This window comes from Hyperolius riggenbachi, chromosome 4, assembly GCF_040937935.1.
Source record: "Hyperolius riggenbachi isolate aHypRig1 chromosome 4, aHypRig1.pri, whole genome shotgun sequence".
Classification (NCBI taxonomy): domain Eukaryota; kingdom Metazoa; phylum Chordata; class Amphibia; order Anura; family Hyperoliidae; genus Hyperolius; species Hyperolius riggenbachi.
The window spans coordinates 37,536,740-37,563,042 of record NC_090649.1 but is presented as its reverse complement, the minus strand read 5'-3'; the positions used below and the strand labels follow the sequence as shown (position 1 = coordinate 37,563,042).

At 50.9% G+C, this 26,303-nt stretch overlaps 1 protein-coding gene across 5 annotated transcripts in view; it reads left to right on the top strand.

Moving 5' to 3' along the window:
- LOC137571170 (fucolectin-4-like) overlaps positions 1-26,303 on the top strand; it is a 200,510-nt gene that overhangs the window by 51,709 nt on the left and 122,498 nt on the right. For all 5 annotated transcript variants that reach the window (XM_068279974.1, XM_068279973.1, XM_068279971.1 and 2 more), the window contains one exon: positions 25,990-26,103. In XM_068279974.1, coding sequence (XP_068136075.1) covers positions 25,990-26,103 — 114 coding nt within the window. The remainder of the gene's footprint in view (positions 1-25,989; positions 26,104-26,303) is intronic.

Sequence of the window (26,303 nt, the reverse complement as noted above, 5' to 3'; positions counted from 1 at the left end):
CTCGCTCGCTGGCATATAAGCATCTCATTACACAGTGTGACATGCTTGTGTGCCCACTGCATCCTTCAGTGACCTAGTTGTATATCCAGTGCCCACTGCTGTGACCACTGCATCCTTCAGTGACCTTGTACTGTGCCCACTGCATCCTTCAGTGACCTAGTTGTATATCCAGTGCCCACTGCTGTGCCCACTGCATCCTTCAGTGACCTTGTACTGTGCCCACTGCATCCTTCAGTGACCTTGTACTGTGCCCACTGCATCCTTCAGTGACCTAGTTGTATATCCAGTGCCCACTGCTGTGCCCACTGCATCCTTCAGTGACCTTGTACTGTGCCCACTGCATCCTTCAGTGACCTGGTTGTATATCCAGTGCCCACTGCTGTGCCCACTGCATCCTTCAGTGACCTTGTACTGTGCCCACTGCATCCTTCAGTGACCTAGTTGTATATCCAGTGCCCACTGCTGTGCCCACTGCATCCTTCAGTGACCTTGTACTGTGCCCACTGCATCCAGTGATTCATTACTAGCAACATGTCTGGCAGGGTTTTGCGGGGTGAGAGGAAAGGGAGTTCAATTGCCTCAGCCACTCCTGGGACTGCTCCACGTCCAGGGAGAGGACGCCCAGCTGTACGTGGTCATGATGCAGCAGAAAGGGGGGCAGCAAAGCCTGGGCCGAGTCAGCGGACGCCATTGTCCAAATATTTTAAAGTTTCTGGTCCCCATGTGGTGGTTGAGCAAATGAAACCTGACGTACTCATGGACATCATGACTTCCTCCCAGACCTCTACTGTGAGCACCACTCCAAACAGCAGTAGCAGCAGCAGCCAACGTCCCACGCTTGTTGTGACATCCACCCCAGCACCCACTGGTCAGCAGCCCTCCCAGGATGACAGCGTTCTGTCCCTCAGTCCGGCATCTGGGAACCTGCTGATGCAAGAAGCTCAGGACTTACTGGGGACTGATGTGGCAGAGATTGAGATCGGGCCACAATCACAAGCGTTGTTGAGTTCTGGTGATGAAGAAGAGGGGTCTGTGTCTGGGGATGTAGGGACAGAAGAGGAGGCGGGGGAGTCAGAGGAAGAGCTGGATTATGATGATGCTGCTGATGATGACGACGTTGTGGACCCTAACTATGCGCAGCCTGATGAGTCCGTGGAAGAATGGTCAGAGCAGGATGACGAGTCACCTCGTCCTAGGCAAGGATATCGCCATATGTCAGGCAGGGGCATCGGCAGCAGTGGGCGTGGAGGAAGTAGACAGGACACTGCTTCAGCCGGCACCACCACCATGCAACCCCCGGCAACTACTACCACACATTGTTCCGCTGCACCCTCTGCTAGTGGGGGCCGCAGTACATTAAAGTCACCAGTGTGGGATTGCTTTGAGGAATGTACTGATGACAAAAGGTATGCGGTGTGCAGGTTATGCAGCAAAAGATTGAGCTGAAGGGAAAAGTCTGAGCAAGATGGGTACCTCATCCCTCCAGGGCCACCTGAGAAGCCGCCACTGCCGCGAGTATGCGGAGTTTAAGAGGAAGCAGGCACTGCTGGCGGGGGTTCCGGAGAGCAGAAGGCACACCAGCGCAGCAGCATCATCTCTCCCTCAGGGTCGTGAATCCCCCACAGCAGCAGCAGTAGTAGCACGCAAGCGCTCTTCCACCTCGGCTACTCAGGACACAGACATTGAGGCTGGCAGCCAGTGGTCGTCTCTAGTGGTGCTCAAATACCCCTTTTTAAAATTCGAGTTTGGTCGAATTCGAATAGTAAATTATTCGAGGTCAGTCGAATATTCGAGTCGAATAATTTTTACTATTCGATTCGACCTCGGAATTCGAGCTCACTATTCGAGTCGGTATTCGAGCTCATTATTCGAGCTGACTATTCGAAATGGCCTTAAATAGCTTCCAACACTTGTTTTGAGGGTGAATGATGCAAGAAACCTCTTTTTTTCCAAGTAACAACAGCAAGTGATTATGTGGGGATGTTCCTTTAAAAAAAAAAAAGGTGAAAAGAGAAGTTGTGTCCAGAATTTTGTTCAGTACTGTATATACTTCTTCTTCTTCTTCTTTATCTTCTATATCTTCTTCTTCTTCTTCTATATCTTCTTCTTCTATATCTTCTTCTTCTATATCTTCTTCTATATCTTCTTCTTCTTTTATATTGTCTTCTTCTTCTTCTTCATCTTCTTCATCATCATCTTCTTCTTCATCATCTTCTTTTTCTTCATCTTCTTCATCTTCTTCATCTTCTTCTTCATCTTCTTCATCTTCTTCTTCATCTTCTTCATCTTCTTCATCTTCATCTTCTTCTTCTTCTTCATCTTCTTCATCTTCTTCATCTTCTTCTTCATCTTCTTCATCTTCTTCATCTTCTTCTTCATCTTCTTCATCTTCTTCATCTTCTTCATCTTCTTCTTCTTCATCTTCATCTTCTTCTTCTTCATCTTCTTCTTCTTCATCTTCTTCATCTTCTTCATCTTCATCTTCTTCATCTTCTTCATCTTCTTCTTCATCTTCTTCATCTTCTTCTTCATCTTCTTCATCTTCTTCATCTTCATCTCCTTCTTCTTCATCTTCTTCTTCTTCATCTTCTTCATCTTCTTCTATATCGTCTTCTTCTTCACTTATTTCTCTTTTCAATTTTTTTTTTTAAAGAAATGCAACTATTTTTGAGCGTAACAAATAGCTGGTGGCGCACGCATGTTGGAAGCGCCATTGTATGTGCTCCCTGGCAGTGGAAACACACAGACAGCAGGAGGTAAATTCAGCAGCAGGAGGAGGAGGATGAGTGTGTGGCAGCAGGCAGTCAATGGGGCAGGCAGCGTGACATAATAGCCCTGGTACCTAGCGGTGATACCGGGGCTGTAAATAAACACAGCAGGAAGGAGGTCCCAGACAGCGGTCGTGCAGCCCACATTGTGTCCAATACACAACTGGGACAACACAGTTTTCAACCCGGGCACCTCAGAAAAATTAAACCTTTTTTTTTTTTGTTTTTTTTTGTTTTGTTTTTACAACAAATTACACAGATATAGCTATTTTTTGATGTAATAGCTGGTGGCAGAGTGGCAGCAGAAGGTAAATCTGTGTACCCTGGCAGTGGGAAACACAGACAGACAGCAGCATCAGCAGGAGGAATGGAGGAGTAGTGTGAGTGTGGCAGCAGGTAGGCAGCGTGACATAATAGCCCTGGTACCTAGCGGTGATACCAGGCCGTAAATAAACACAACAGGAGGTCCCAGACAGCGGTCGTGCAGCCCACATTGTGTCCAATACACAACTGGGACAACACAGTTTTCAACCCGGGCACCTCAGAAAAATTAAACCTTTTTTTTTTTTTAATGGTTTTTTGGTTTTGTTTGTAAAACAAATTACACAGATATATAGCTATTGTTTGACGTAATAGCTGGTGGCAGAGTGGCAGCAGAATGTAATTCTGTGTACCCTGGCAGTGGGAAACACAGACCGACAGCAGCAGCAGCAGGAGGAATGGAGGAGTAATGTGAGCAGCTATTGTTTTACGTAATAGCTGGTGGCAGTGTGGCAGCAGAAGGTAATTCTGTGTACCCTGGCAGTGGGAAACACAGACGGACAGCAGCAGCAGGAGGAATGGAGGAGTAGTGTGAGTGTGGCAGCAGGCAGGCAGCGTGACATAATAGCCCTGGTACCTAGCGGTGATACCAGGCCGTAAATGAACACAACAGGAGGTCCCAGACAGCGGTCGTGCAGCCCACATCGTGTCCAATACACAACTGGGACAACACAGTTTTCAACCCGGGCACCTCAGAAAAATTAAACCTTTTTTTTTTTTTAATGGTTTTTTGGTTTTGTTTGTAAAACAAATTACACAGATATATAGCTATTGTTTGACGTAATAGCTGGTGGCAGAGTGGCAGCAGAAGGTAAATCTGTGTACCCTGGCAGTGGGAAACACAGACAGACAGCAGAAGGGCAGTACACAGCAGCCCACTGTAGGTGTAAAATGTGTGGCTGCAGGCGACGTAATAGTCAAAGTGAACCAGGCTGGCTTAGTGAGCAGGAGCCAGGAGGTGGTAAAGGGTGGTAAGGCACATTAACGATGGTTCTTAGCCAGTTCATGTCCCCCTCTCGCCGACAACAGGGGCCAGGAACTCGCCTTCCACCCACGCCTGGTTCATCTTGAGAAACGTCAGTCTGTCCACAGACTTGTGAGACAGACGTGAGCGTTTCTCGGTGACCACACCACCAGCTGCACTGAAGCAGCGCTCGGACAGCACGCTGGAAGGGGGGCAGGACAGCACTTCCAGGGCGTACTGCGCCAGCTCGCTCCAGATCTCCAGGCGCTTGACCCAATACTCCATGGGATCAACAGGGGCATCGCTGTCAAGCCCGCTGTAGGACCCCATGTAGTCAGCCACCATGCGGGTCAGGCGCTGGCTGTGACCGGTGGAGGATGCTGCTGCATGCACCTCCTCTCTAGTCACTGCTGCCGGAGCCTCTACAGTCCTGTAGAGCTCGTGGCTGAGAGACAGCAGGTCTGTGGGGCGCTTGCTGCTGGATGCAGGCACCTGCTGCTGCCTCTGTGCTGGCTGCTGGACAGTGGGGGTGGAAGGCTGGGGGAAGGCTTCCTCCAAGCGCTCAACAAGGGCCTGCTGCAAGCTCCTTATTTGTTGCGCTGGGTCTCCTCCTGCAGGCGGCAGGAACTGGCTCAACTTCCCCTTGAGGCGTGGGTTCAACATCATGCTGATCCAGATGTCCTCCCTCTGCTTCATCTGGATCACCCTGGGGTCCCTGCGCAGGCACGTCAGCATGTGCGCTGCCATTGGGAAGAGGCGGGCCACGTCTGCTGGCACATCGACGGCAGTGCTGCTCTCCTCATCCTCCTCCTCTGCCTCGTCAGCCTCATCCTCTCTCCACCCCCGCACCAACTCAGCTGCACTGTGCTGCTCCCCCTCATCAGCAGCAAGGTCAGGGACCTCCACCAAGTCCTCCTCCTCCCCCTCAGAGGTGGACTGTGCAGCTGCTTGCCGCTCCTGCTGGTCCAAGGCTGCCGCTCCCTGTTCCAGCAAAGCATCGAGGGCCCTGTTCAGCAGACAAACCAGGGGCACCCACTCGCAGACCATAGCATGGTCCCTGCTCACCATGTTAGTGGCCTGCAGAAAGGGAGCCAGCACTAAGCACACCTGCTGCATGTGCCTCCAGTCATCATCGGGGACGATGGACGGGATGTTGCTGGTCTTGTCCCTTCTCTGAGCGGCGGAAACAGTGGCCAGGGCAAGGTACTGTTTGACAGCGCGCTTCTGTTCAACCAGACGCTCCAACATCGCCAGGGTGGAGTTCCAGCGAGTCGGAACGTCAAGGATCAGCCGATGGCGTGGCAGATCCAGCTCCTTTTGCACGTCTTCCAGGCTCGCACAGGCTGCAGCCGAGCGCCGGAAGTGACGCACAACGTTCCTTGCCGTTTCCAGCAGTTCGCCCATCCCCTGGTAGGTGCGCAAGAACTTCTGCACCACCAGGTTCAGCACGTGGGCAAGACAGGGGATGTGGGTCAGGTTTCCCCTGTCTATTGCGGCAACCAGATTGGCCCCATTGTCGGCCACCACCTCTCCGACTCTGAGGCTTCTGGGGGTCAGCCAAATCCTCTCCTGCTCCTGGAGTTTGGCCAACACATGGGTTGCCGTCAGCTTGGTCTTCCCAAGGCTGACCAAGTGCAGCAGCGCTTGGCAGTGGCGGGCCTTCACGCTGCTGCTGAGGCGGGGGGTTTGGCCAGGTGTGCCGGAGGATGGCAGAGGATCGGAGGAACCTGCTGCAGTTCCCCTGACTCTGCGGGGTGGCACCACCCACTGTGTTGCTGCTGCTGCTGTGCCCGCTGCTGCTCTCCCATCCTCACCCCCTTCCACCAAGCTGACCCAGTGGACAGTGAAGGACAGGTAGCGGCCTGTCCCGAAGCGGCTGCTCCAGGAGTCCATGGTGACGTGGACCCTTTCACCAACCGCGTGCTCCAGCCCTCGCTCCACATTGGCCATCACAAAGCGGTGCAGTGCAGGAATGGCCTTGCGGGCAAAGAAGTGTCTGCTGGGGAGCTGCCAGTCTGGGGCTGCGCAAGCAAGCAGCGCACGAATGTCGCTCCCCTCCTGCACGAGCGTGTACGGCAGGAGTTGGGAGCACATGGCCCGTGCCAGCAAGCCGTTCAGCTGCCGCACGCGACGGCTGCTGGGAGGCAGAGCCCTAACCACCCCCTGGAAGGACTCGCTCAAAAGGCTCTGGCGTGGCCTTTTGCTGGCACGGGAATCAGCAGACACAGCGGAGGAGGCCACTGAGGACTGGCTGCCAGAATAGGCCTCAGTGTCGGCGGCAGGAGTTGCAGAGGAGGGAGGAGCAGTGCGTTTACGCACTCCTGCTGGTGCTGCTGGAGGAGCAGGAGGGCGGGTGGCTGCTGTTGCTGCTGCTGCTGAAGGCTGTGCAGTGATGGGTGTGGTGCCACTGCCAGCACCAGATGCCTTCAGCTTCTGGAACTCCTCATGCTGGTGGAAATGTTTCGCAGCAAGGTGGTTGATGAGCGAGCTGGTGCTGAACTTTAAGGGGTCTGCACCTCTGCTCAACTTCCGCTGACAGTGGTTGCAAGTGGCGTACTTGCTGTACACAGTGGGCATGGTGAAATATCGCCAGATTGGTGACAGAAACATCCCCCTACGGCATGGAAGCGCTGCTGCCTGTCTCCCTGTGGTGGTTGGGGGGGGGGGGGCTTGGGTGCGGCTGGTGGTGGTACTGGCAGATGCTGCTGCTGCTGCTGCTGAGCCTGAGACACCAGCAGGCTGTGGGACCTGCCTACTGCTGCCAATGCTTGCAATGATGCGCCTCCTTGCAAGGCCCACAAGCGCATCCTCCTCCTCCTCCTCAGAGCTGCTGAGGACGACATCCCCTGGAGGTGGTGGCACCCAGTCTCTGTCTGTCACCGGGTCATCATCATCCTCCCCCTCCTGAAACATGTCCTGCTGGGATGATGACCCCCCAAACTCCTCTCCTGATGCATGGATGGGCTGCTTGACTGTCGCCACAGTCTTGCTGTCCAATCCCTCATCCCCCAAAGTGCCCATCAGCATCTCCTCCTCCAAATCGCCAACAACAGCAGACAATACCCTGATGGTGCCTGGGGTAAAAATACTGCTGAGTGACAGGTCGCCAACTTGTGACGGTGAACTGGCCTCCTCCCCAGACCCTGCTGGGCGGCTGCTGCGAACAGGGGTGGTGGTGGTGGTGGTGGTGAGGGTGGAGGCCTCGGATGCAGAGCTGATGGCGGGCTGCTCATCCTCCATCATCAGTTGCACCACAGTGGATGCATCCTTTTCCTCAATGGGACGTTTCCGACCCGGCTGGAGGAAAATAGGAGCAGGTGCTACACACTGCTGCTGCTGTGTCTCTGCAGCGTGAGTTGCAGATGCTCCTGCTGGGCGGCGCCCAAGGCGTCCACGGCCAGTGGCTATGGGAGGAATGTTAGCCACTGACGCTGCTGCTGCTGCTGCGGAACTGTGCATGGTGGCGCGGCCGCGGCCTGCCACAATGCTGCTCCCTCTCCTCCTGATTCCCTTGCTGCCCTTCCCCTTGCCCAAACCGCGCTGGCTGCCACTTCCAGACATCTTCGATGTTTTGGGCATAAAGACAAAAGTTTTTGAAAAGGGCGGGAGAAAAGTGGGGTACTTTAATGGAGTGGGTTGGTGGGTGAGGTGACTGAGTGAGTGTCCCGACTCGCTAGTACAGTAAGTAAGTAGTAACAGTCAGGAAGTACAACTAGCAGCAGTTACAATAATCAGTAGTAATCACAAGGAAATAGAGTGTGTGTACACTACAGACAGTGAGTGCACGCACGCGCAAACACGCGCAGGAGCTGGCCTATGAACAGAGAGTGAGTGAGTGTCCCTAGTACAGTAAGTAAGTAGTAACAGTCAGGAAGTACAACTAGCAGCAGTTACAATAATCACTATCAGTAGTAATCACAAGGAAATAGAGTGTGTGTACACTACAGACAGTGAGTGCACGCACGTGCAAACACGCGCAGGAGCTGGCCTATGAACAGTGACTGAGTGAGTGTCCCTACTACAGTAAGTAAGTAGTAACTGTCAGGAAGTAGAATTTACAATAATCAATCAGTAATCAGAAGGAAATAGAGTGTGTGTACAGTACACAGACAGTGAGTGCACACACACACGCAGGAGTCCGAGCTAGTAGCCTAGTATGAACAGTGACAGTGAGTGTCCTAGTACAGTTACAGTAGTATATAACAATCACTAAGTAGTAAAGGGACAGCAGAAATACTGTCTAATACTATCTAATACTAATACTGTCTAATACTGTCTAATACTAATGAGAAATAAACTAACAGAGGACAGGAGGACAGCTGCCCACACAGGCAGGCCCTGAGGCCTAAAGCTGTAAGCCTGCAGCAGCTGGCCTGTCTCTATGTAACACAAAAGCTACTAACTAAAATACAATGTCTATCTAACTAACAACAATATAGGTGTGTATAGGAGGTGTATGTGAGCAAAAACGCTAGGTAAATGACCACAATAAAGCTCTTGCTAAGCCAAAGCACAAAGGAGCAACTCTCTCTCTATGCAAGTCTCAGGCAAGGACGGAGAAACGGAACATGGCGGCCGCTATTTATAGGGTAGGGGCTGGCCAGGGTCCCCCTCTGTGATTGGCTGCCGTCAGAGGGCCTGGGAGCCCTCTGATTGGCTCTAAGGACATCAATCTGGGCTATGACGCTATTCGAGCTCGGTATTCGAGCTCGAATAGCGCCGTTTGCTCGAATAGCTCGAATAGTGAATGGGCTATTCGCGTTTACTCGAATAGCCCATTCGAATAGCCGCAGCTATTCAGAGCTCGAATACCGAGCTCGAATAGCTGAAAAAGAGCTCGAATATTCGAGCTACTCGAATATTCGAGCTCTGCTGAGCACCACTGGTCGTCTCTCTCCTCTGTCTCCCCTGCATCCCAGCGTCGTCAGACCCTGCTGAGCGACACCTTTCAGGGTCTGACCAAGCCTCTGCCTCCAAGCCACAGGCGGATCCGCAAACTAAATGGCTTGCTGGCCCGGGCCATGGCATCACAGCTGCTTCCCTACTCCCTGGTCTAGGAGGGTAGCGCCATGCGGACGCTGCTCCAATTTGGCATCCCCGAGTGGCAAGTCCCCAGTCACCACTATTTCAGCAGGAGCGCGATCCCAGCACTCCACAAGTTTGTGGTGGAAAACGTGGCCCGTTCCCTGGACTACTCTGTGGGCAAGCGGGTCCACGTGACCATGGACTCGTGGAGTAGCAGATTTGGGACAGGTCGCTACCTGTCCTTTACAGCCCACTGGGTGACACTGATGGAAGGGAGGGAGGACAAGAGCGCATCAGCCCAGCTAGTGGTGCCACCACGCGGGATCAGGGGGGATGCAGAACGGTCCTGTCACTACACTCCCTCTGCACCCGGAAAGCAAGCCCGCCTCGGCAGCAGCAGCGCCAAGCCTCGGCACTGCCAAGCCCTTTTAAATTTGGTGACCTGGGGGAAGGAGAGGCTTACGGCCACCAACGTCCTGGCCGCCCTCAGGAAGCAGGAGCGGAGGTGGCTGACCCCCAGAGGCCTGGAAGTGGGGTATGTGGCAGCCGATAATGGGGCCAACCTGGTGGCAGCAGTGCAGCAGGGAAACCTCCAGCACATCCCCTGCTTGGCCCACGTGCTCAATCTTGTGGTGCAGCGCTTCTTGCACACCTACCAGGGGATGAGCGAGCTGCTGCAGGATGCCCGGGCGGTGGTACGCTTTTTACGCCTGTCAGCCACTGCCTCTGCACTCTTGTCCACCTTACAGCAGCAGTATGGAAGGCCACAACACCGGCTGATCATCGACATGCCAGTTCGCTGGAATTCGACTCTGGCCATGTTGGAGCGGCTGTGTCAGCACAGGCTGGCTCTTAGGGCCTACATGCTAGACCCAAGTGTCCCCAGCAACCAGCAAGTCCCCATGATTACTGCCACTCAGAGGACACTGATGCAGCAAGTATGCCTGGTGCTGAGTCCCTTCCTGGAGGCAACCAAGATGGTCAGTGAGGAGCGGGCCTCTGTGTGCCAGTGGGTGCCCTTGGTTTGTCTACTGGAGCAGGCAATGGACAATTTAATTGAGCGTGGGGATGAAGCCCTGAGGCAGTTGGAAGAACAGGAGCAGATGGCAGCACAGTCCAGCTCAGAGGAGGGCTCACAGCAGGTAGTGGAAGAGTTGGAGGTCCCTAACCTGAATGAGGAGGAGGAGGAGGAGCAGAGTGCAGTAGGCGTTGTACGTGGATGGCGGTTTGAGGAGGACAACGACATGGCACAGGAAGAGGACAGGCATGCGTTATGGGACAATGGCGAGGACGAGGAAAATCTTGCTGGCAGGGCCCACTTGTTTCCCATGGCTGTGCACGTTGCGCTGCCTTCGCAGGGACCCCCGGGTGATCCAGATGCGTTCAAGGGAGGACATCTGGATTACCTTGATGCTTGATCCCCGTCTGAAGGGGAAGCTGGGAGACTTCATGACGCCATCCACCACCGAGCAACGCACAAGGGAGTTGAAGGAGGCCCATGTGCGCAGACTACTGGAAGCATTCCCCCAGCCTTCCACCCCAACTGTAACTGCTCTGCCAAGCCAGCAAGAGGTGCCTGCCATTGCCACTAGCAGCACAACAACAACCACCAGCAGCAGCAGCAGCAGCAAGTGGCGCCCCGGAGACCTGAAGAGCCTAAGCAAGAGCCTGTATGCAGTGCAGCAGCCCAGAACAGAGGTGCCCACCACAGCATCCACCACCAACCAGCACAAGCAACGACTGACCACCATGGTGTCTGACTATATGGGGTCATCCAGCGGGCTCAATGACACCGACAGCCCCGTGGACCCCTTGGAGTACTGGGTCAAGAGACTGGACATCTGGAGCGAGCTTTCCCAGTACGCCCTGGAACTCCTATCCTGCCCTCCTTCCAGTGTCCTCTCAGAGAGATGCTTTAGTGCGGCCGGTGGCGTGGTCACAGAGAAGCGCTCTCGGCTCTCCCACGCCTCTGTGGACAAACTCACCTTCCTGAAAATCAACCAGGCTTGGGTGGAAGGTGAGTTCCTGGCCCCTATTGTCGGACACAGGGGGACATGAAGTGGCTGCTGCATGTGCTGTTGTTAACTATGCCTGCCTTTATAAAGACAGTTACTACCTGCCTAGTGCCTACCTTGGTTAATTTTTTGGTGTTATGGCACTACTACCAGTAAGTTGCCATGGTCCTCCTTCTGAGCTGCTGAACTGACCGCCCGCTTTGTCCTCCTGACTCAGTCGCTACTACACTCTGCGTTCACACTGCCCGGGTCACTGGGTGCATTTAATTTTTTGGCCAGCACTATGACGCTGTGCTACTACTACTACCACCAGTATGTTGCCATGGTCCTTCTGTGCTGCTGAACTGACCGCCCGCATTGTCCTCCTCCTCCTGACTCAGTCGCTTCCACCAATGTACTCTGTCTGCGTTATCACTGCCCGGGTCACCGGGTGCATTTAATTTTTTGGCCAGCACTATGACACTGTGCTACTACTACTACCACCAGTATGTTGGCATGGTCCTTCTGTGCTGCTGCTGCTGAACTGACCGCCCGCATTGTCCTCCTCCTCCTGACTCAGTCGCTTCCACCAATGTACTCTGTCTGCGTTATCACTGCCCGGGTCACCGGGTGCATTTAATTTTTTGGCCAGCACTATGACACTGTGCTACTACTACTACCACCAGTATGTTGGCATGGTCCTTCTGTGCTGCTGCTGCTGAACTGACCGCCCGCATTGTCCTCCTCCTCCTGACTCAGTCGCTTCCACCAATGTACTCTGTCTGCGTTATCACTGCCCGGGTCACCGGGTGCATTTAATTTTTTGGCCAGCACTATGACGCTGTGCTGCTACTACTACCACCAGTATGTTGGCATGGTCCTTCTGTGCTGCTGCTGCTGAACTGACCACCCGCATTGTCCTCCTCCTCCTGACTCAGTCGCTTCCACCAATGTACTCTGTCTGCGTTATCACTGCCCGGGTCACCAGGTGCATTTAATTTTTTGGCCAGCACTATGACGCTGTGCTGCTACTACTACCACCAGTATGTTGCCATGGTCCTTCTGTGCTGCTGCTGCTGAACTGAACGCCCGCTTTGTCCTCCTCCTCCTCCTGACTCAGTCACTACCACGGTATCACCAATGCACTCTGTCTGCGTTATCACTGCCCGGGTCACCGGGTGCATTTCATTTTTTGGCCAACACTATGACGCTGTGCTGCTACTACTACAACCAGTATGTTGCCATGGTCCTTCTGTGCTGCTGCTGCTGCTGCTGCTGAACTGAACGCCCGCTTTGTCCTCCTCCTCCTCCTGACTCAGTCGCTACCACGGTACCACCAATGCACTCTGTCTGCGTTATCACTGCCCGGGTCACCGGGTGCATTTAAGTTTTTGGCCAGCACTATGACACTGTGCTACTACTACTACCACCAGTATGTTGGCATGGTCCTTCTGTGCTGCTGCTGCTGAACTGACCGCCCGCATTGTCCTCCTCCTCCTGACTCAGTCGCTTCCCGCTGCTGCACTCTGCGTTCACACTGCCCGGGTCACTGGGTGCATTTAATTTTTTGGCCAGCACTATGACACTGTGCTACTACTAGTACTACCACCAGTATGTTGCCATGGTCCTTCTGCTCTGTGCTGCTGAATTGACCGCCCGCATTGTCCTCCTCCTCCTGACTCAATCGCTTCCACCAATGTACTCTGTCTGCGTTCACACTGCCCGGGTCACCGGGTGCATTTAATTTTTTAGCCAGCACTATGACGCTGTGCTGCTACTACTACTACCAGTATGTTGCCATGGTCCTTCTGTGCTGCTGAACTGACCGCCCGCATAGTCCTTCTCCTGACTCAGTCGCTACCACCACTGCACTCTGCGTTCACACTGCCCGTGTCCACTGACAACTCTGCTGCGATGTCATTGATAATTGTTGCAAAAAAAAAAAAAATTACAAAAACCTCTCTGGGGCCTTTTTGGCGTCAGCCACTCATCCTTCGCCGCCAAGTGCCATTGGAACTCGCCTTCACCTCTTTGATTGCTTAACGCGTATATCCCTTTTTAAAACCACGTATTACCAATTAATAGCCACATTTACAGTGGTGATTTGTCTTTAAAAGCCATTAAAAAAAAATGTTGAAGTTATGTTGCCCCTTATCACCTCGATAATCCATGCAATTTGGGGGATTGTAGCATGTATGGGGGCTTTGTTATTAACGTTTAAAGAAAATCCGCCTCCGGGCGGGAATCATTCACGGCAGAAAATCCGCGTGGTTGCGTGGACGCGGTCGAAAATCCGCATGCGGCGGGGCCGAATGCGGATTTTTTTTTTGCAACCACGCGGATTACCGAATTGGTGGATGAGGCACATCCGAGCATCCCTGCTGACTCCAGGCAGGATTCACACCCTGCTCTCCTATGGCAAGAGGGGTTCCTGCTGTAACTAGTAGAGATGGCCCAAACATCAGATTTTGGGTTTGCGAACCGTGAACGTGAACATCTGCAAAAGTTTGAGTTTGCAAGAACAGGGCTAACCGCCATTGACTTCAATGGGCAGGCAAATTTTAAAACACACAGGGACTATTTTGGGCCACAAAAGTGATGAAAAACTTGTTTCAAGGGGTCTAACACCTGGAATGGAATACATGCCAAAAGTGGTAACAGTAAATTCGGGCGCCTGAGGCAAGTGGACAAATCGGGCGCCACCATTCACTCCCATAATAACTATCGTTTAATGGGCGCCCGACAGGAAAAAAGGGCGCCGGAGAAAAATAACGTTTTATAAGCGGCGCCTGGAGACTTTTACTGTTTTATAACTGCTTCTCATGATTACACATTATTTTATGATTTATACTTTTTTAAACATTATTTTTAAACGAAAAACAGTACAATCTTTTTTAAAACATTATTTTTAAACGAAAAACAGCACAATATTTTTTTCACACATTATTAATGCTTATCACAAGGGGGTCTTAGGTTTAGGCATCACCAGGGGGGTCTTAGGTTTAGGCACCACCAGGGGGGTCTTAGGTTTAGGCACCACCAGGGGGGTCTTAGGTTTAGGCACCAACAGGGGGGTCTTAGGTTTAGGCACCACCAGGGGGGTCTTAGGTTTAGGCACCAACAGGGGGGTCTTAGGTTTAGGCACCACCAGGGGGGTCTTAGGTTTAGGCACCACCAGGGGGGTCTTAGGTTTAGGCACCACCAGGGGGGTCTTAGGTTTAGGCACCAATACGGGGGTCTAGGGGTTAGGGGTAGGTACAGGGAGGGTTACTTACTATTTTTTTTAAACGTTATTATACGTTTCACTTTTGAAACGGAAGATTAACGTTTTCACAATTGCCAATTTCATGCACATTATTTAATGATTTATAACTTTATAAAACATTATTTTTAAACGAAATATAGTACACTAGCCGACCCGTGGCGTAGCATACGCCGCATAAGGGGGTAGCAGGCAGGAAGAGAGTATTGGGCACAGTGGCGGGGAGGGGGGTCGGACCCCCCCTCAACTGGGTCCCCCATGTGTGCTCCCCCTCCAGCTTAAGCTCAGCAGGAACCCCCCCCTCACCTGGGTCCCCCATGTGCACTCCCCCTCCAGCTTAAGCTCAGCAGGAACCCCCCCCCCCTCACCTGGGTCCCCCATGTGCACTCCCCCTCCAGCTTAAGCTCAGCAGGAACCCCCCCCCCCCTCCCTCACCTGGGTCCCCCATGTGCGCACCCCCTCCTGCTTAAGCACAGTAGCAGCCGTCACTATTAGTAAGAGGCAGCGGGCGGGGATACCTCACCTCTTCCGCGTTCCATCGTGCGTTCCACTGTCGTCACTTCCTGCAATGCCGCCCACTGTATTGGTGAAATTTGTCTTTTTAAAACAGAAGGAAATCTGCAATAATTCAGCTATAAGTGAACATGTGTGGTTACCCACAATGCACTGCTACTGCCAATTATGCCTTTTCCCCCTTGGTAAGCCAAGCAAGCATCCAGAACCACTGGTGTATTGCAAGCATACAGCTTTAAATTTAACACATCCACATCAAACCCACATGTGACAGCCTGTTTCAGACTTTTAGTCCTCATCTGTACATGGCAAGGATTGAAATGGCTGTACGAGATAGGGCTTGGACCAGTACAACAGAGTAACCAAGCAGCTCAGGGTGACCCAAACCACTCGGAATGTATAGGGGGATAAAAGGGACCAAAAAGACCTCCTACTAAAAAAAAATCAAAGCTTGGTGTAATTTGGCTTCTTAAAACAGAAGAAAATCTGCAATAATTCAGCTATAAGTGAACATTTGTGGTTACCCACAATGCACTGCTACTGAATATGCAAATTATTCCTTTTCACCCTTGGTAAGTCAAGCAAGCCTTGATTCACAAAGCCTGATTCACAAAGGCTATCATTCATAATGCATTTCCGCATGCGGAAATGCTTAAAACAGCTGACTTTACCGACCACTCTGCAAAGTCAGCATTCATAAAACCTCTTTCCGCATGAAAAAATGACACTACCGAGCAGAGTGATAAATCACCGCCTTGTGCGGTGATTATCGGTACAAATGTAACAAAATGTTAATTAATAAAGATTTACGCAAGCGGTGTGAGGTCGGGAAGTACCGCTCCCTCTGATGTGGCGATACCAATGTAAGTGAATGGAGACACACAGACCTCCCAGGCAGCTGCAGCAGAGCGGAACACGGAGAAATGTATCAACTCGGCAGCTTCCGTGTCTCCGCAAGCCTACCGCCTGCCTACCACCAGCCTAGTTCGGGGAATCTCCGGACTGCTACCGCACATGGATACATTTTTATGAATGCCCACCCAGAAGTCTAAAACACCGCCAGCTGTGTTTTCCCGCACTGATTCTCCATACCGACAGCACTTTCATGAATGATAGCCAAAGCGGCACAAACTGTTAAGCACGTGAAGTGCCGTTCGCTGACTTTTGTGCGCGCAATTTGCCGCTTATTGCGGCACTTTGCGCGCGCAACAGACCGGGATCGCGCAACTCACGGCACTTTGCGCGCGCAAAAGTCCGCAAATGGCCCTTCACGTGCTAAATGTTTAACACACCTGTGCTAAACAGTTTGCACTGCATTGTGAATCATGGCCTTATAGCTTTAAATTTTACACAGTCATATCAAACCCACATGTGACAGCCTATTTCAGACTTTTGGTCCTCATCAGTAAATAGCAGGGATTGATATGGCTGTATGAGATAGGGCTTGGACCAGTACAACAGAGTAACCAAGCAGCTCAGGGTAACCCAAACTACTAAGAATGTATAGAGGGATAAAAGAGACCAAAAAGCCCTCCTACTAAAAAAAGCAAAGCTTGGTGTAATTTTCCTTCTTAAAACAGAAGCATATCTGCAATAATTCAGCTATAAGTGAACATTTGTGGTTACCCACAATGCACTGCTACTAAATATGCAAATTATCCCTTTTCACCCTTGGTTTGATATGGCACTACTTCTTCTTCTTGCTTGGACCAGCCCCTTCTTCTTGCTTGGACCAGCCCTGGGGGCAGGGCGCTACTTCTTCTTCTTGCTTGAAGGTTGAGGCACTTACTCTATTATATATATAGATTATATTTTTAAACGTTATCCATGTTTATCGTTTAAAACCCCGCGCCCTTTTTTCCCAGCGCCCCTTTTTAACGTACGCGCCAAAAGTCCCTTGGAAAATTATGTTTTTGACGCAGAGTAGGGTTATAATCCCTAAAGGGCAGAAATCACATTACATTGCTAAATTGGAGGCATAAAGTGCTTTAAAACATCTTGCGTGTGTATGCCGCGATCAGGTAAGTAGTGTACTGATTCACACTGACAAAACTCCCTGTTTAACCTCCTTGCCGTTATAAAAAATCCGGCAAGGAGGCAGCGCTGCACTTTTTTTTTTTTTTTTTTTTTTAAATCATGTAGTGAGCCCAGGGCTCGCTACATGATAGCCGCTGAGCGGCGGCATCCCCCCACCCACTCCGATCGCCTTCGGCGATCAGAGTATGCAGGGAATCCTGTTGAGAACGGGATTTCCTGCAGGGCTTCCCCGGTCGCCATGGCGACCGGGCGGGATGACGTCACCGACGTCATGGACGTCAGAGGGAATCCCGATCCGCCCCTTAGCGCTGCCTGGCACTGATTGGCCAGGCTGCGCAGGGGTCTGGGGCGGGGGGGGGCGGCTCAGCGCGGCGGGTAGCGGCGAATAGGCGGCGAGCGGCGGCGATCGCGTACTACACGCAGCTAGCAAAGTGCTAGCTGCGTGTAGGAAAAAAAAATTATGCAAATCGGCCCAGCGGGGCCTGAGAAATCCTCCTGCGCAGGTTACCCCGAACTGTGTTCGGGATAACCGGCAAGGAGGTTAACAAACCGCAAACAGCTGCAAAGGGTTGTCATTAGTTGACACTCTTAGGACATAAATGTCAGTCCTCTCAGCGGAAATGTTTGTGTAGTGATGGCCATGCTCGTGTACATGTTGGAGAGTGCAGGCGATGGTGGTTTTCCAGCCCGTATGGTCGGGCTGAGGTAGTTCAATGACAGAACAGTGACTGTCCAGCTGATAGAATTTGGTTGGTTCACAATGAAGCAACAGCCTTAATATGTTGGGTGTGCCCCCAACACACTCATATAGGTCATTGGTTCATTGTGATATGCAAACCCCTTAAACGCGAAAAGATACTCATCATGAAGGGGAATTGACACATGTACATGCCTTTTGTTTGTTGTTGTTGCAGCCACAGTGCAGCCAGAAAAATTAGGCATGTACACGCACTATAAAAATTATTATTGTTTGGTAGCGGCCGCTGCTAGCAACAGCCTTCAAAATTCAAGATCTACCTGGAGTTCTGGACCCTGTTGGTGGTGGTGGAGAAGGCAGTCAAGCGGCCTGCAGGCAGAGATGCTGTGTGGGGACTGATTAAGTCTTGGGGCAGGAAGTAGCCCGCCAGGATCCATGCCTCATTCATTTTAATAAAGTTGAGGTACTGAACACTTTTTTGACTTAGGCGACTTCTCTTCTCACTGACAATGCCTCCTGCTGCACTGAAGGTCCATTCTGACAGGACGCTTGAGATGGGGCAAGCCAGATGTTTGATGGCAAATTGTGACCAGGGCCGGGCCGAGGCATAGGCTGGAGAGGCTCCAGCCTCAGGGCGCAGTGTAGGAGGGGGCGCACAATTCATAAAGGACGCTTGAGATGGGGCAAGCCGGATGTTTGATGGCAAATTGTGACAGCTTTGGCAACAGGTCAAGCCTGCGCACCCAGTAGTCCAGGGGTTTATTGCTGCTCAGAGTTTCTATACGCACTTAAGGCCAGATAGTTCGTTACCTGCCGGTCGAGGCATTGTCAAAGGGTGGATCCCGAAGAGCTGAGGCGAGGCATTTGACTAAATAAAGTCTGCATGTCCGATATCACTATCAGATCACTAGAGCATCCTGCGTGGACATGGGAGGAGGAGGAGGATTACTGGCACCTCTTTTCCATTGTGCTGCTACATCATCCTTAACCACTTTCCCCTCCACTACAGTATATCTACGTCAGCTGTGGCACCCTCCAAGCCACAGCCACGTAGATATACTGACCTGGCTGCAGGCTGCAGCCCTGCTGTGCACGGTCGGGTGCTCTTTAGAGAGCACCCTCCGGCACTGTCAGATGCAATACTAATTAGTGGAAGGGAACATGTTCCCTTTTGGCCAATTAGTCCACCCCCCTCCCATGAATGATCGCTGCAGTAGTGAACTGCAGCGATCCTTCATCTGTCCCCCTCGGCGCACATGTAGTTAATAAAAAGGCACAAGCAAGCAGCCACACTCACCTACCTCATTCCTGCGACTGTCCTGAAGGCTGATCCTCCGATCCCCGCTCTGCAGTCAGCCGCATATTGCCGGTAATCCGGGTCCCGGCTTGATGACGTCATCAAGCCGGGACCCGGGTTACCGGCAATATGCGGCTGGCTGCAGAGCGGTGATCGGAGGATCAGGCTTCAGGATCGTCGCAGGACCGAGGTAGGTGAGTGTGGCTGCTTGCTTGTGCCTTTTTATTAACTATATGTGCACGGAGGGGGCTGCCTGATGGGGGGGGACACCTGACTATAGTTTCTTGGGGGGAGGGGAGGGGGATTACCTAAAGGGGGATTTACATGTTTACTGGGGGGCATCTGAGGAACCAAGGGGAGGGGGGTTTACAAATTTTGCACATCTGGGCACCTGGGGGGGGCCGATAACTTAATACTGGGGGCACGTTTGGCTATAATGGGGGTCAGCGCTAATCCTGGGGGTACATCTGGCCATAATGGGGGTAATCCTGATCTGGGGACACATCTGGCTATAAAGAGGGGCACTATTCCTGGGGGTGCATCTGTCAATCTATTCTGGGGGTGGCAAACACAGGACACATCTGGCCATGCTGGGGGGGCTAATATTGGGGACACATCTGGCTATACTGGGGGGGTGGGGTGATCCTGGGGACACATCTGGATATCTATACTGGGGCGACTTTAACTGGTGGCACAGTTTTTATGTCAATCGCACTTTTTATTTTTAAACAGAAATTGGTCAAAATTGAGAAATAGTGAATTTTTTTTATTTTCCCCCCTTTTTCCCATTAACATGCATAGAGAGGAACATTTTACTTGGGACCAAATACCCCCCAATGAAAGCTTAGTTTGTCTTGAAAAAAAAGATATATAGATCATTTATGTGGCATGAGTACAGATTAAGTTATTGGTGATTAAACAGGGACACCGCTAAAGCGTCTAAACTGCTCTGGTCAATAAGGGGAAAACAAGGTCTGGATGCGAAGTGGTTAAACGCAGTGTGAAGCATACTTGCCAGCTTGTTGTGCAACTGCTGCATTCTTTCCGAAGCCAACCTAGTCATCTCCTCTTTCTCACTGATGTCACAGAAGTTCTCTCTTCCCCCAGCCACGAACAATACCATGGGTACTGTCACAGGAGCCCTGGTGGCTGACCGCAATTGGCCTTCTAAACGGTGCCAGCGCACAGATCGTGCGAACTCTGGTCGCAGTCAATGCGCAGGAACCGCTAAGAATTAGCCGCAGACAAACCAGAAGGGAGCCTGTGGAGATACGGGTAATTACAACGTACACACGATTCCAGGGTATCTGCCACCACCACTGGTATGGGCCAGTGGACCCGATTTACTGACTGACTAGTCCTGCGAATAAAACGGTTAAACACACGGTATTCTGTCTAGCCAACAACAAACAAACAAACAGTAGCGTCTCTTCAGAGACCCGGGATCAGTTCTGTGTGTGCTGATAAGCAGGGTAGCGGACAGTGAATGACTTGGATAAAGTCGTTTATTCACAGCAATATAAATAATTAATATATACAGACAACTATTAAAATCAACGATTATTAAAACAGTAATAGCCAGTATGAAAAATAAAAGAAGGGAGAAAATACTTAGTTCCTGGAAAGATGTCCTTTTTGTGGGAAAAATCATAAAGTTCTTGGTTTCAATTAAAGTTCAGAGTTCAGACCAGGTGGATGCCAGCATATCCTCAAGCTGGCACCGATGAGTTCAAGATGTTTTCAGGGTGGAGGACACTGAGTTTGGGTCCTCTGCCATTCTTATGCCCCTGATTCAGTAAGAGGGAGTGAGGGCGGGGCCACACACCCCCTTAGAACATGAGATGAGTCCTCCCCTTGTCCTGGGGACCAGAAATCATGCCTTAACCATATATGGGCTCTATCTCACAGAACCGTACAGGTCAGGGCAGATTTGCTAATATTTTCAGGTCTGCCTCGATGTACCCAGCAGCCTGATACCAAACATGAGGGGTGGGACCCCTGTGGTATCATTAGGGCACTGTTGAACTGCCTAACTGGCAGTCTTAACCTCAGAATGTTCTGAAATGCTCTCAGAACAAACGCCAGATAGGGCCAAGCATGCTCTGTTAGTTTGGAGGGTCTGCCAGCCTGGCAACACAGAAAATATGATACATATAGCAGCTTATGGAATATGAGATATCTCTGGGATTTATAGCAGGTCATTCCCTGGCAAAGGCTCTTTGAAGTTTGGGGCAGCCAGCTAGGTGTCAGCTCCCCTGCTGGGAGGGAGCCAGAGGGTCTGGCTTTTCCCCCAACTAGATTGCTTCTGTCATGGTGCTTGTCACCTATACCTGATGGATGGGCCATCAGCACAGCTTGAAGCCAGGGACTCTCTGTGGCAGATTAGGCTCAGGCTCATTAGCATCTCAAAAGAGCCATCCAGCAGTTAGGCTGGTGCTATCTCTCTGCTGAGAAAAGACTTAGCTGCTCCTACACACTCAACCCAGATTCTATCGATCTGAAGCGCAATCGATGCAGGGAATCGAGTGCGATCGCTTTTTCTTCACGGGCGGTTACAGGACGCGCCTGCGGCCCCGCAACCGTCCGTAACAGGTACCCGAATAGTGAGCAGCACAAGCCCCCTGCAACACCTGCTGCGCTTGTTCTGCCAACTCCTCCTCAAAGCCACCTTCCTCCTCTGACTCCTCTTCCCCAGACTCCTCCTCCCCTCTGCACTGCCGCAGGTAAATAATAATAATCCAAACATTTGTATATCGCTTTTCTCCTGTCGGACTCAAATCGCTCAAGAGCTGCAGCCACTGGGACACGCGCAAGAGGCCACGCTGCAGTGTTAGGGAGTCTTTCCTTGAATTCCTTACTGAATAGGTACTGACCCTAGCCAGGATTCAAACCCTGGTCTCCCATGTCAAAGGCAGAGCCCTTAACCAGTACACTGTCCAGTCAGTAGGTATAGACAGCAAGTCTGGTTCTGGTGGTGATGGTGCTTGTCCTGTTCACGCTCCTCTACAGCTTGATCCACCACTCTATGCACGGCACGCTACAGGAAGAAAGCGTATGGGGTCGGGTCACTGATGGCGCCTTCAGGCATTACGTATGAGTGTCCAGTACCTTGGGAAGAAAATCCCCATTCCCAGAGCCTGCCCTAGCACCATAGCTGTACAGGTACTCGTTGACGGCTTTCTCCTGTTGGAGCACGTGGTCAAACATGAGTAGCATTGAATTCCAGTGAGTCGGGCTATCGCAAATCAAGTGCCTCACTGACAAGTTCATTTGACACTGAATATCGGAGAAGCGCGCCATGGCTGTGTAGGAACACCTGAAATGCCCACACACCTTCCTGGACTGCTTTAGGACCTCATGCAAGCCTGGGATTGGGAACTTACACACAAATTGTTGGATGATAAGATTTAGTGCATGTGCCACTCATGGTGGCATAGTGGTTAGTGCTCTCGCCTTGCAGCACTGGGTCCCTGGTTCCTATCTCAGCCAGGTCAACATCTGCATGGAGTTTGTATGTTCTCCCCGTGTCTGTGTGGGTTTCCTCCGGGTACTCCGGTTCCCTCCCACATCCCAAAAACATACAGATAAGTTAGTTGGCGTCCCCCTAAAATTGGCCCTAGACTTCAATACATACACTACACAACATAGACATATGACTATGATACAGACTAGATTGTGCGCTCCTCCGAGGGACAGTTAATAACAAGACTATATATACTCTGTACTGCGCTGCGGAAGATGTCGGTGCTATATATATATACTAAATAATAATAAATTGCCCAAATTCAAAGTTTGGAAGAGATTGCTTCCGTTGTCACACACCACATTGCCGATCTCCAGCTGGTGCGGGGTCAGCCACTGATCCACCTGTTTGTTCAAAGCCTCCAGAAGTGCTGGTCCGGTGTGACTCTTGGTTTTGAGGCAAGACATGTCCAAGTCGGTGTGACACCATCATACTTTGCATGCGGAATAGGCCCTGGGTAGCTGGGGGTGTGCACTGTGCAGTTGGAGAGGAGAGCGCAGCAGTAGAGTTGGACTAAGCTGAAGAGGAGGATGACAGTGAAGAGGATGGAGTAGGAGGAGAAGAAGAGGAGGTGGCAGCAGGCCTGCCTGCAAGCCGTGGCATAGTCATTAACTCCGCTGCATAGCCACGTACTCGCCAGTGGTCAGCAGGTATACCCAATGTGCCATATAAGTAACATACCCGCCCTGACCATGCTTTGCAGACCAGGCATCCGTGGTCAGATGGACCCTTGACCCAACGCTGTGTGCCAGACATGTAACCACTTGCCTTTCAACATCACGGTACAATTTGGGTAAAATAATTGCGGTCTGGTATCTTCCACTGCGATGTCCCAATCGCCACAAATTTTAGGAAGGCCTCAGAGTCCACCAGATTGTATGGTAACAGCTGGCAGGCTTATAGTTCTGCCAAGACAGCTGTAAGACACCGGGCAAGGGGGTGACTGGCAGACATTGGGTTCTTCCGCTCAAATATTTTCTTAACGGACACCTGGCTGTGGGCGGAGGAGCAGGAACTGCTCAAGGTGAGAGGCGGAGTGGAGGAGGGTGGCTGTGAGGTGCAAGGGCAGCAGAGGATAAAGTGGCTAAAGATGCTGCACCTGGAGGAGGAAGAGGAGGCAGAGGGTGGCTTTGCATTTGTGTGCTGTTTTTCCTCTTGTGCTCATTGGTGTTTGTGATGGGAGATCAAGTGCCTTCATAAGGCAACTGTCCCTAGGTGGGTGTTGCACTTTCCATGACTCAGTTTTCATTGGCAGAGATTACAGATGGCATCACTGTAATCTGAGTCAGAGACAAAAAAAAATGCCACACACATGAGCTCTGGAATAACAGCATTCTGGTCATGACAACAGCAGGGGTTGAAGGGCGTGTTGGCTGGCTAACCCTAGGTGGCGAAACATGCCGTCGGACACTTCCACGAGATGTTTTGTGATGAGCTCCTCCTGCTGCTTACAACTCGTCTCCTCCTCCTCTGTGTCTCCCCCTCTGAACTTTCCCCCTGTTAATCTCATCTTCCAGGCTCCCACGTGACATCCATGCTAACGTCATCATCATCACCATCCACAGCTTCAGGCTAGTTCACACTGGGTGCTTTGGTAGCATTTTGCTGATTGCTGGCGATCAGCAAAAAGCTGTTTTTTCACTGTACAGGAAAGTGATTTAGGAGTTATTGCATTTTGTAATTCTATAACATTGAAATGCAGTCGCTCCAAAATCACTCCAAAAATGCTGCATGCATTATCAGCAAATCGCTAATCACTGGCAATCACTACAGTGTGAACACTACCATTGACTTGCATTAGCAGCAACATTTTGCTGATCGCCAGTGATCAACAAATTGCTGAAAAATCACCCAGTGTGAACTAGCCCTCACTTGTATCAGACATCTCCAAAACTGCACCAACAACAGGTAGTTCATTATCATCCTCACATGTGTGTAGTGACGCCTAACTGAGACATATGAGGTGCTGTAACATCCTTAGCGCCTTCATCTTCTACCAATAATTGTTGTGCATCAGTAAATTCATCACAGAAATGTGTGAATAACTCCTCGGATATCTCAAGTGGAGCTGCTGTGGGGCTAGTAGTAGTGGTGGTGGTTGCCAGATGAGTGGTAAGTAGTTGTGAGGTGCCCGAATCAGAGCAGGAGTAGGAAGATACATCACAGTTCCACGTGAAAGCTGTGGAAGATGAGGTGTGCTGTGTTAACCAGTCAACTACTTCCTCAGAATTTTGGGGGTTAAGGGTAAATGTCCTTGGAACACCATGCATTGGTCGAGGGCCGCACAAAATCACACCAGAACGGCTTTAAAAAAAACCTGCGGGGTGGCCTGCCTCTGCCTGTCAATTTTTCCACATTGGGTATGCACTAGTACCAACAATATTCAATAGTAGTAGACAGTGTGCGTAATCACACAATCAGTGTTAAATACACAGCAGCTGTGTGTGTGTATCATTGGGCTGTGTACTTTAACACACACAGAGAGATATGCAGTTGTGATATTACAATGGTTGTAAAAGGCTGAAGTGCTGTAAAAGCAGTGTGCATAATCAAATGGCAGTGGACTGTGGGCTGTATGCAGTGTGTCACCCACACAGAGAGATAGCCTATAGTAAGTTCAATCACAAATACAGTTGGAAGCTATGCACTGCTAATGGTAGTGTGCTGGCTTGTTGTAAATAGGATAGATAACAAGATACTGGAGAACTACAAGGTCCAGAAAATGACTGCGTGGACTATGGTCTGCATGCAGTGTGTCACCCACACAGAGAGATATCCTATAGTTACATCACAAATACAGTTGGAAGCTATGCACTGCTAATGTTAGTGCACTGGCTTCTAATTAGGATAGAACAAGATACTGGAGAACTACAAGTCCCAGCAAATGACTGTGTGGACTGTGGGCTGTATGCAGTGCGTCAGCCACACAGAGAGATAAAAAAAACAACAACAGCAGAACAATAGTAGCCCTCAAAATGGCTTTTTTTGGGGGTGCTTTCAGCAATAAATCACAGCCTAGCTAACTGTCCCTGTCTCTGCAGCAACCCCCCTCTTCCTCTCAAGCAGCAGCCAGAGACTGAAAACATTGCCGGTGCTGCTGGATTTTTATGGGGGGGGGGGGGGAGGCATCATAGGGGAGTGCAGCCTGATTGGCTGCCGTGTGTCTACTGACTGTGATGTAGGGGGTCAAAGTGTAGCCCAATGATGAGGAATAGGGGGCGGGTCGAACATGCTATGTGTTCGCTACCCACCGCGGACGCGAACAGCTTGAATTCACCTGGAACTGTCCGCAAGCAAACTGCTCAGGGAACCTCTAGTAGCTAGTACACTATCCAGCCACTGCTCCTCTGCTGCACTAATAGAGTGTGGTGTTAGTCTGTGGGTGGAGGGACAGTGGGTGTGGTGTAACACTCTAGAGGTGTGGCCTATGGGCAGGGAATATAGGAGTCAGTGACATCCAGAGCAGTCATACTCCATGTCTAGAGCGTGAAATTAGTTATATTATATGTAGAGGGATATGGATAGAGAAGGGATAGAGATGATGTATGGATGGCTATTTATAACCACTTCTGTCTTTACCAATTACAGAGACTGCGGCTGCCAGGAATATCCAGAAGAATCATATTAATCTGATCCTGGTGATCCTTCTGGTCATTAAGGTCGTTATTTTGGTTATTTTAACAAGCATCCAGTTAACTTACAGTGAGTATCACTAATAATCTGTATTCTGTTAGTTATGGGTATGTAACAAGTTTGACATGTTTATTTTCTTTTAAAGCAGAATATAACCCAGCATTTCATTATTTACAGCATATTATATGCAACCAGCATTTTTTTTTACTAGACCAGCATTCCAAGGGTTACACACAGAGCTTTTCAGTTCAGTGCAGTGAAATGTGGAC